Source organism: Panthera tigris, chromosome C2 (assembly GCF_018350195.1).
Source record: "Panthera tigris isolate Pti1 chromosome C2, P.tigris_Pti1_mat1.1, whole genome shotgun sequence".
NCBI lineage: Eukaryota > Metazoa > Chordata > Mammalia > Carnivora > Felidae > Panthera > Panthera tigris.
The window spans coordinates 138,751,738-138,763,755 of NC_056668.1; the positions used below are offsets into that span (position 1 = coordinate 138,751,738).

The 12,018-nt window shown below is 36.9% G+C and overlaps 1 protein-coding gene across 2 annotated transcripts in view; it reads left to right on the forward strand.

Moving 5' to 3' along the window:
* LOC102954357 (ubiquitin-conjugating enzyme E2 E2) overlaps positions 1–12,018 on the forward strand; it is a 369,038-nt gene that overhangs the window by 313,294 nt on the left and 43,726 nt on the right. The window contains exons 5-6 of one of the 2 annotated variants that reach the window (XM_042956335.1): positions 7,621–7,768; positions 10,686–10,782. In XM_042956335.1, coding sequence (XP_042812269.1) covers positions 7,621–7,768; positions 10,686–10,782 — 245 coding nt within the window. The remainder of the gene's footprint in view (positions 1–7,620; positions 7,769–10,685; positions 10,783–12,018) is intronic. The other variant, XM_042956336.1, reaches the window with a different exon arrangement.

The window sequence follows — 12,018 nt, forward strand, 5'->3', positions numbered from 1 at the left end:
TTAGAGGAATAGGCCAGTATCCTGTCCACCACACACATACACACCTACCTGCCTCTGTGTGCATTTAGATATCACGCATAAATTAAAACACTTCTTGAAGCACCTGGGTGGCTCAGTGGGTTGAGTGTCCAACTCTTGGTTTCGGTCATGATGTCACGGTTCATGGGTTCAAGCTCTGCATCAGGCTCTGTGCTGACAATGCGGAAACTGCTTGGGATTCTGTCTTTCCTTCTCTCTCTGCTCCTCCCACGCTCTCTCTCTCTCTCAAAATAAGTAAATAAACTTAAAAAAAATTAAAACGCTCTTGTCCAGAGTCATCTTGGAATTAGACATTCTGGACAAATAAGTTTTCGGTATCACTATAACCAAATCGTTTTAAAATTTTCCTTAATATATGGAAAATGTTCTAAAATGTACTGTCTTCCCAGCCTTTGAAAACAGTATTCTCAATATAATTTTACCTCTCCTTGATGAATGATAGCTATCATTATAAACATCAGTATTGAACTATGCTTCCAAAACAGCAATAAATGCAAATGCAGGTGTAGGTTATGTGATACACAGAACTCATTGAGAATTAAGCCCTGCAGTAGAGCTGGAAATTCCTTTATGGTCATTTTTTTATCATTTGTTTTTTTGTCAGAAGGGTGAAGTGAAGGATGTACTGTTGTCCAGCCCCCTGAACAAGATAACATGATGGGCTTTCTATAAAATTGAGTCAGTTACGAGCAGCCTTCTGTAGGATGAGGGTGGGAGATGAGCGCTTTCTTAGCCTCTAAAAATCGTCTAACATGTGCACATCCCTTGATATTTGTCAATATTCAAAATATCATTTTTGATTTCTGCATCACTAATGTCTAAAAGGACTGCAGACAATTCTTTATCAGTTTGCATGTGTTCTTGTCTCTCATTTCCCCTGGTTTTGTTGATAGGGTCTGGAAGACAATGCTGACTGTTTCAAGAACTGTCATTAGCAAGGTTTTGCCTTGATTATGGAACTCTTTTGCTGATCTGACCAGGCCACATATTTTTAAATTTTCTTTATTATTTAAATAGGCAGTAACAATAATAAAAATGTTTATGTTGGAGTACCTGGCACGTATTGAGTACTTACTAAATATTTATTATTTTTTATTATTGGTTTAACCTATATGAAATCTTTTCTGAACTAATATTTTAATCTATAGGACAATTTAGTAAAGTAACATTTGGGTACGAAAATATTAAAAATATATCCTGCTTTATCAGGTTATTCTCCACAGTTTTCCAGTTTTCAGTCTACTGTAAGTTATGGTTCTAAAATCTTCTTGTATCTAAAGAACAATAAGATGTTACAACCCCTCAGAAAGATACTTGTCTCTTTGAACACTAGCCAGTGATTTGTTAGCATTTGTTCAGCAAACAATGGACTCTTTCTATGTGCCAAGCACTGCACTGGACGTCAGTTGAAAGAAGAGACTTTCATGGGTAATTCCCGGTTTGATGAGGAGGTCCAGGAGGTCCTGTGGCAAGTGTGGTAGCAGAAGTAGGAGTGTGATTAAGGGAACCCTGAAGAAGTTATTGTTTACTTTACAATAGGTAAATATGTAACACTTCTTAAAACTCTGGGATCATCAGTTTTTTTATCCAATTCAAATAGTGGTATTTGTGAAAAATAAACTCAAAATAGAATAAAAACACAAATGCGAGACCTGAAACTGTAAAACTCGTAGATAAAGACCCAAATGTGAGACCCCAAACCATAAAACTCCTAGAAGAGAACACAGCGGTAATTCCATTGACATTGGCTGCAGCAACATTTTTCTAGATACGTCTCCTAAGGCAAGGGAAAATAAACTGTTGGGACTACACCAAAATAAAAAGCTTTTGCACAACAAAGGAAACCATCAACCAACAAAAAGGCAGCCTACTGAATGGGAGAAGATATTTGCAAATGATATATCTCATAAAGGGTTAATATCCAAAATGTATAAAGAATGTATATAACTCAACACCAAAACAAACCAGAAAACACAGTCTGATTAAAATATGGGCAGAGGACCTGAGTAGACACTTTTCCTAAAGAAGCATACAGGTGGCAAGATGCTCAGCATCACTAATCATCAGCCACTGTGGAAAACAGTATGGAAGTTCCTCCAAAAATTAAAAATAGAAATACTTATGATTTAATAATAACAACTACTGGGTATTAACCCAAAGAAAATGAAAGCACTAATTTGAAAAAATATATGCAACCCAAGTGTCCATTAATAGATGAATGGATAAAGGAGATGCGATGATATATACATACGCACGCGCGCGCGCGCGCGCGCGCACGCGCGCACACACACACATAGATACACACAATAGAATATTAACCATAAAAAAAGGATACAATCTTGCATTTGCAGCAACATGGATGGACCTGAAGGCTATTATGCTTAGTGAAGGAAGTCAGACTGAGAAAGACAAATATCATATGATTTCACTTACATGCACAATCTAAAAAAATAAATGAATAAACAAAAGGCAGAATCAGACCTATAAATACAGAGAATAGACTGATTGATGGTTAACAGAGGAAAGGGGTTGGGGGACAGGCAAAATGGGTGAAGGGGAGTGGGAGATGCAGGCTTCCACCTGTGGAGTGAATACGTCACCAGAATAGAAGGCACAGCGTAGGGAATGTCATCAATGATACTGAAATAGCGTTGTATGGTGACAGTTGTAACAGCACTGTGTGGTAGCTACACTTGAGGTGAGCAGAGCATAATGTATAGATGTGTTGAATCACTGTGTTGCACACCTGAAAGAAATGTGACATCGTCAACTATACACACACAAAAAATATTTTAAGGTGCTCTTTGTGGGAGCCTGCAGCATTAGCACATGTAGGAACGATCAGCCTATCTGTTTGATTCAGTGTGGTTTCTTTATGAATATCTGTTGGGACAAAAGCTAACAAACGTCACTAAAGTAGATCCTTTAATCAGTATTACAAAATATTGAAATGTAAAGCATTCTCTGTCCAAAAAATCTGCAAGATTCTTTGCAAACTCGTGCTTTATTTTTCTTCCAACCATACTTCACTTTTATTTTTAATTTTTTTTTAACGTTTATTTATTTTTGAGACAGGGAGAGACAGAGCATGAACGGGGGAGGGTCAGAGAGAGAGGGAGACACAGAATCTGAAACAGGCTCCAGGCTCTGAGCTGTCAGCACAGAGCCCGATGCGGGGCTCGAACTCACAGAGTGCGAGATCGTGACCTGAGCCGAAGTCGGCCGCTTAACCGACTGAGCCACCCAGGTGCCCCCATACTTCACTTTTAATATCTCCACTTAAAACAGAGTCAACAGTAAAAACAACCTAATTAGAAAACAGGCAAAAAACCTGAAGATCCTCTCTCAAAAAAGAGGGTAGCCAGATAGCCAAAAAAAAAAAAAAAAAAAAAAAAAAAGCACGTGAAAAAGTGCTCAACATCATTAGCAATTAGGGAAATGCAAATTAAAACCACAATGGTACCACTTCACCTAATCAGAATGACTGAAATAAAGCTTCGTACACTAAATGCTGGCCAGGATGCTAAGTGAAACTGGATCACACTGCTGGTAAGAACGTAAGATGGTTCAGCTGCCCTGGAAAAAAGTATGGCAGTTTCTTATAAAACTAAATATGAGCTTATCATATAACCCAACAGTCACACTCTTGGGCATCTTATCTCAGAGAAATGAAAACTTACATTCACACAAATACACACACACATGTTCATGACAGCTTTACTTGTGATAGCCGAAAACTGGAAACAATCCATTTGTCCTTCAGTAGATAAATGGCTCAACAAACTGGTACATCCATACCATGGAATACTACCCCGCAATAAGAAGGAACAAACTATTGATACATGCAACACCTTAGATGGATCCCATGGGAAATGTGCGAGTAACAAGAGCCAATTTCAAAAAGTTACATCCTATATGATACCACTTATATGACATTCTTGAATGACAAAATCACAGAGATGAGGAACAGAGTAGTGGCTGTCAAGAATTAAGGAAGGAAAGGGTTTGGAAAGTGACCTTTAAATGGTAGCACAAAGAGTGTTTGTGAAGGAACTGTTCTGTATCTTGGCTGTGATGGTGGTCATACAGATCTACATGTGATAAAATTGCATAAAAACACGTGTACATGAGTGCATATAAAACTGATGATAAATGGAAAAGGTCAATGGACTGGAAAAGGTCAATGGACTGTATCAGTGTGAGTTTCCTGTGATGTGATATTACAGTTATGCAGGATGTTACCATTGGGGAAAAGTGGATGAGGAATATAGTGTGATCCATTGGTATTGTTTTGTGTGGTTTTTTTTTTAATGTTTATTTACTTTTTGAGAGAGAGAGAGTCAGAGCATGAGCAGGGGAGGGGCACAGAGAGAGAGAGAGACACAGAATCCGAAGCAGGCTCCAGGCTCTGCCCTATCCACACAGAGCCTCAAACTCACGACCATGAGATCATGATGTAAGCTGAAGTTGGACGCTTAACTGACTGAGCCACCCAAGGGCCCCAGTCAGTATTGTTTCTTACAACCTAGTGTGAATCTATAATAATCTCAAAATTAAAAGTTAAAAAAAAAAAAAAACAGAGGCAATGAGGCTGACTAGGAGAGCGTGAGCTTTTAGGTCAACAAAGCTGTGTTTAAATTCTGGCTACCCCACTTACAACTGTGCGACTGCATGCCAGTCCTTTAACCCTTCTGGGCCTTCATTTATGTTTTTCCTCCAGTTTTATTGAGATATAATTAAATTTAGCACTGTATTTATTTTAGGTGCACAGCATAATGATTTGATATATGTATGTACTGCAAAATGATTACCACAATAAATTTAGTTAACATCCCTCACCTCACAGAATTACAGTTTCTTTATTTTAAAAGTGGCTACAATAATACTACTTACCTCTTTGTGTTATTTTGAGGATTAACTGGCTCGGAATAGCCAGTCAGTATCTGATAGGTTTTTAAAACATTGTATATAAAAGCCACTCATCATTTACATTGGATCATAAAAATATTCTGTATTTTCATCTAGCACTTAAAGGGATAAGCCTCTGCAGAATTTTATTATTACCAGGTATTCTCTATTTCATTCAATTCTGCTCATGTCTTTATTTCTTTCTACTTTTATGGGATTAATTCTGTTCTTTTTCCTTCCTTAAACACTTACTAAATGTCTTTCTTCCTTTCTAATTTATGTATTTGAAACTATAGATTTCCCTTTGATAACTGTTTTAGCCAAATCACAAAGTTTGTATTGACAGTCCCAACATTTCATTGTCATTTAGTTATAAATGTAACTTTTTTTTTTTGATCCAAGAATTATTTGAAAAATGTGCTTTTCAGTTTCCCAAACATTTGATAGGGGATCTTTATGGTCTTAATAATTCTTTGAGATATGTTAAGCTTCCTTTGTGGCTTAGCATGTGATCAGTATTTATAAATGTTTCTTATATGCTTGGAAAAGAATATATATTCTTTGTTGAGTGTGGAATTTTATCTTCAATCCCTTGATTTTGTTAAATTGGTTTTCATATTTTCAGCATCCTTACTACATTTTCTTTCATCTGCGTGACCTCAGTTCCTGCAGCGAAATGTCCCTCTGATTGTAGATGTCTCATTTTTCTCCTTACAGTTCTGCTGAGTTTCACTTCTTATATTTTTGGGTGTCTTGTTAGGTACAGCAGATCCAGAATTGTTACGTTTTTCTGATGAATTGTTCATTTTATCCTAATGCATTGATTATCTTTCTGCATTTTACCTTAAACATATATTTGATCTGATAGTAACATAGCCATTTAGGCTCTCTTTCGGTTGGTGTTTGCATAGTTTATGTGCTGAGGATTTAGAATTCTCAGGGGATACATTTTTCTCCCCACCAGAGCCCAGGCTTTCTCCAGCAAGTGTCTTTGCTGTGTCTCCCAGAAGGCATTATCTTTTCAAGTCCATCCACTCACTAAAAGACTAGCTGCTCACGTGTTCTAATCTGTGTAAGGGCTCTCAATCCCAACCTCTTGCCACATGCAGACCTTAGGTTTCACCTTTTTCCATGAGGGCATCAAAACCCAAGCCTCCATTTTAATCTAGACTGGGTACTGTCCTTCACCCCCTCCCTCTTACCCAAGTCCTGCCCCTGGCAACGACACTGTCAGCTCATGTGCTTACTGTAATTTTTGGTTTGTAAGTTCTGGCCTCTGGGGATTTCTGTGAAAATTCAGCTATGTATTTTTTTAAAGGTTACTTACATTTTCTTCAGCACTGGTAGGTGTTTGGAATGTGTTTGTGTGGAAGGGATGTCAAGGTTATCTATAAGGTCCAGCCTGTTACTAGGACAGTTCTTATTAGGAATACTGATCTAGCCTGAAAATGGCACTGTGTTGTCTAATAATTACAGAAGACTGGATCTGTCCTTTCTGAGTCTTGATATTATATGAATTAAGTAAATGTGATGTTTGAGCAGATGCTGGATACCCTGGGAGGTAGCAACACATACAAAATTCTGCCACGTAGTTTTTGGTTCAGAGCCATTTTTAATTTAGGGGACCAAAAGATTGGTCTTTAAAACACTAAGGGTTTTTTTTTTATATTTCAACTTACAAATTTGAGAACGTTTATAAACATGATATTAATGAATAACATTAAGATCTTATTGTTGCTTACATAAGACTCTTAGAAAACAGAGTTTTACCAGAGTTACAAAACTGATTTAGACTTAGCTTTTTAATTAAGTTCTTGAAAAATGTTATAAACATGTTTCAAAATTATACCTAAACGACATGCAGTGGTGATGTAACTATTATAGGGAAGAGAGACTACACTAATATTACATTAAAATATAGAATTTAAGGAGAAGAAGGTTCATAAATTGTAACCAATACAGTTTTTTATAAACTAGGTATATTATTTATATGCATGCCTAATTTGTGTTTTTAAACCATGACAGAAAAGAATATTTATGTCCTTTTTATAGTGTTCCCATGCTATTTTGAACCTCAAAATACACAAAATCCTTAAAACAACTGGACTCCAACAAGTTTCTTTTGAAATTTTTATGTTTGAAATTTATTTTTTCTTTGAAATGTTACTTTTATTTTAGAGAGAGAGAGCAGGCATGCATGAGTGGGGGAGAGGGACAGAGGGAGAGAGAGAATCTGCAGCAGACTCCACACTCAGCACAGAGCCCGACGTGAGGCTCAATCCCATGACCCTGGGATCATGACCTGAGCCGAAATCAAGAGTCCTATGCTCAATTGACTGAGCCACCCAGGCACCCCTTTGAAATGTTTTTAGAAGCCACAGCTAGTTTTTCTCTTACGAACATTCCTACACTTGTACCAAGAGCAAATTCAGTCCCCAGAACACTAGCTAATCAATAGGACTCTTCATCAAAAGCAAAAGGATATGATTTTGCTGTTGGGGGTTATTTAGTTCTCTGTGCCCAGAATAACAAGTTCTAAAATAATGATTTTGTTTCTTGATGCTTCTCAGGTGCCTAAGGAATAATTAAGTATATGGTTCTACCAGTGACCCTTGGATTATTTTGTCTAATAAAAAGTATGTCTATTTATAATAACATTACATTTTCTTCTAGGTTACTTTCCGGACAAGAATCTATCACTGTAATATTAACAGCCAGGGCGTCATCTGTCTGGACATCCTAAAGGACAACTGGAGTCCAGCCCTAACCATTTCTAAAGTTCTCCTCTCCATCTGCTCACTTCTTACCGATTGCAACCCTGGTAAGAGACTTAATCCAATATTGAATTCAAGTCTATTAAAGACTTCAATGTCAGACCTTAGGAAATTGTTTACTTTACTACCACCACCACCACTGTAACTACTGTTATTACTATTGATTTTAAATTTCCATAATATCTAACTGCTTTCTTTTTAAATTGGGTCTTCTCATTAGTCTTTTTGAGACCTATTATTTGCCGAGAAGGAAAAAGCACAATGTGATAAAAATTAATGAAAAATCATTTTGGATAGGGAAGTGCTTTTACAGAATGCATTACATTCTGCTGGCAAATAATAATAAAAATTCAAATTGAATAGCTTAATCTTTAATTAGATGCCTACCAGAAGATGTTAATTTGAGAAATGTGGGCTATTAAAATCTGATAACAACCAAGCAGCACCACGCAGACATGACCTTGTTGGCATTTTAATAACCATGCGTCCTTTCAAGCTAATAGAACAAAAAAGCTGAATGGTCTTCAACTAGGAAATACAACTTCCCAGGAAAACTAAAGAGAGTTTATGACGAAGCCTTGGTGGCTTGCTGGTGTGCTTAATGCTGAAAGTTTTTACTTTCTGTGTCGTCGCAGATGTATGATTATGTGTTTGACCAACTCCTTTTAACTAACAGACAAACCCAACTGCCAAATTTTTACGTATCTGGGTTTATTTTGGAAACTTCAAAAATCTAAAGTAGCTACAGAGTTTTCATTTATGTTTTTAATGAGAAATTCTTCTTTGAGTATTTAATTAGTAGTGTTAATATTTTATAAGATTCTATCTTCCACATTCAGGAATAAACTTTATTCACTAGATAATTGAAGTTTTAGACAAGAGAGAAATGACAAAGGGGAATGAGGGTCTCTCTTAAGCTCCTGTCTGGTTTATAAAACATGAAGAATTTACAATCTGTTCAATTTTTAAAACTTTTAAAAATAAGGACATATAAAAATACTTCCACCAAAAGAAACATAAAATATAATTATGCAAGATCATTATAAAATACTTTTTAAATTATTTCATACTTTTACCCCAGATAGCGAAGTTCATTAATGCTGCACTAATTTAAAACTGAATGACAAATAGTGTGTTTTTTCTCCTTATTACTATTTCAATCCCATTTGTCTGTATGACTGTGTGTAACTTCATTTGGAGGTAATGTCATAAGAAGACATTTTTTGTGTGATAGAGGCTTAAGCCCAGTGGTCCTCCTGGAAATGTTGGAACATGGAACTATATCTGTCTCCCCTCTCCCAACAGAGGACTTCTGGGCTTTGCTGAAATTTAGAGGGAGTGGTTTTTTAAGAAAAAAACACTTATCTTGAGAAGTAAGTCACCCATACAAGAAACTTTTGACATGAGACCATCATGCTATACACCTTAAACTGCTAGTGTTAGGTGTCAGTTATATCTCAGTAAAACTAGGGGGAGAGAAGAAACTTTTGAGGCCATACTATGCGTGAGGCACTTCTGAACACTAGACGAGTAAGAAGTCCTTCCTTCTTCCACATGGGTAAGATGTAACTGCACACTTAGAGAGAAAGCTCCGTGCTGAGAGGCGTTCCTTACTCAGCCGTAGCCAGGCCTGTTCCGTCTCCCAGCCAGTTGAAATGGTCCTATCCCCCTGAATCAGCTTGTATGTGGGAAGCTCTTCTCTGTACAGGTAATCGCTGCTTAGAGGAATACATTCATCCCACCAAAGCCTTTTCTCAGCTTTGATATTCAGCTCTCAGAATATCAAAAATATTTCTCTTCACTAGAGTTTTCTTTTGCTGTGTCTCAGAAAGTTACAGATATATGCTACAAAACAATAAAAGTAAAATCACCCCTGGCTAAAGCAAAATCACATAAATAAAATAGATTTTGAAAACAATAATATTGGTAGTAAGGATAAGTGTAAGGGATAAAGAAAAAGTAAAGAATAAGCCTAAAGATTAAGCCTCAAGTTTGATCAACTAGATACAGCTCATCTTATCTAAGAATAGACTATTGTTTGTAAAATACTTGGCAACAAACTAAATGTTTGTACTTTAAGACATAATACAAAAATTTCCTAATTGGCACATCATCGATACGTGTGTTCACACTTCTAGAGTCTTAAAAAGAGTTTTTAAGTCAAAATGGCCTTTCGTTTAATGGGTTTACTTCACACCCTTTTCTGGTACACTTCCAATGTGTAGATTTTTTTTCCCCCAGATTTAAGTTAAACTTCAACCTAACCTATCTTCAAATTACCACAAATATAAGTTTGATAGAATACAAATAAATACGATTTTCCTATACTAAATCTGTAGAGCTAGTTTAACACCAGAAATGCTGTCAGCTCTGAAGTAGGTTTTGCATAAGGTTTTGCACCAATTTTCAAAGTGCTTTTCTCACTCTTCTCTCCACATAAACTTACTTTTTTAATCTTTTTCATACTCTTCTCATAACTTACACTTGTCTCTTACTTAAAGAATTTTTGGTCTATTCAGAAATAAATTTTAAAAGTTCGAGGGTGGGGCTGAACATCCTTACAGCATGGTATTTATAGTCCACGGATACAGATTTTAATACCAGCTCCACTGTTAATTAGTTGTGCGACTTGCTCTGGGCGCTTCACTTTCCTCAGCCTCCGTTTCATTTACAAAACAGAGATAACCATCAGCCCTACCTAAATCACGGGATTCCTGTGAGGTACACATGCAAGCCCTCTGTAAACAATCATGGGCTGTTGTTCATGTCATTTCCCAGGGTACTTAGGACTCCAAATGGGCATACATTCAGTGGCTGACAAATACCTACTCGGTTGAGTTTAACTGAGAGAAGAGAGTATTGAATAATCTCTAAACACCACCACCTCAGCACTGACACTCTTGGGTTTAAACTCTGGAAAAAGCCTAACCTTCAATTAGTAGTCCCTATTGCATTATTTCCTAGGAAGGATTATCTCGCGGGTGGCAAAATGTCCAACAGTCACCAGCCAGTTGACGGGTGCACCGGTGATAATCATTCTGTTCCCAATGCAACGGTCTAGGTAGGTCTAACTGCTGGCCTTGATAGGGCTGTTCACACTTCACAGTGGTGTTCATTGACCCTGCCAGAGCACTCTTATTTGTCAGACTCTCCCTGGCTGCCAGAGTCTGTCTGTGTCACACTGCTGAGGAACAGAATGGCAGCAGAAAGGAGTAGAAGTTGATAAGCTCCAAAGGCCCACACTGGCCTTCCAAGCTCCCGGAGTTTAGTCCTCCTTGGTGAACATGATTTAATCCAGGAATTGCTGTCATTTAGAGTACTAATCAGATTTCCGTCTTTCATGGAATGCTCTTATCTGTCAATACTCTCTTCTCAAGCATATACAAAATTTAAGCTCTGTTCTGTTTGATTGTATCTTTTGAAGTTTGTGCTATTTGTGGTTGTTTTTTTAAACTCTTAGATGTTTATCATATTCTTTATATGAAGTCTGGTTATTGTTTCAAATATGCTTATCTTATGGTCTTCAGACCTAAAAATAATGGGTGTTTTCCCTCATAAAAAATGAACTATCCTGAGAACACTGACAATTATGAAATAAAACAAGGAGGTCAACGGTTTTCCCGTATCAGATGCTTTATTTACGGAGTAACTTTCAGAAGTATTTCTAATCCTTTTTTTCCTCTTTTTTTTTCCTGAAAAGTGTATCAATCTGGATGTTATCTGGCATTATTTTTTTTAACCTCAGTTCGACTTTCTTGCTCTATTGCTGTTGCTATCTAAAGTGTTATAAGCTTGTTTTATTCGGAATGTAATTCTGATACTGTATCATTTAAAAATTATCCCCCAAATGTATGGCTTTTATGGGATAATTGGAAATTTGAAAATGAGCTTTTGATATTAAGGAATTACTGCCAGAAATTTTTAGGCATAGTAAAACAGAACTGTCATGAAGTTTTTACATATCCTTACCTTTTAGAGATAGGGAACTACTTGCAATAAAGTCCTTTGATATCTAGAATTTGCTTCAAAATAATCCAGAAAGATTAGATTGGAAGTAGATAAGGATGTGGAGGATACAAGATCGATCATTGTAATCGTTGAATGATGAGTGATGAGCACACTGTGGGGGGGGGGGAGGCTTCATTATACTCGTTTGTCTACCTTTGAATATGTCTGAAGTTTTCCATGATAAGGATTTCCTCGTAACTGCCGAAGATGAGCAGCAGTGTAGTCTGTAAAAGGCGTGTGATTTGGCCCTTTTGCTCTGTGGGAGAATCGTTTGGGCCCTGACCCTCAC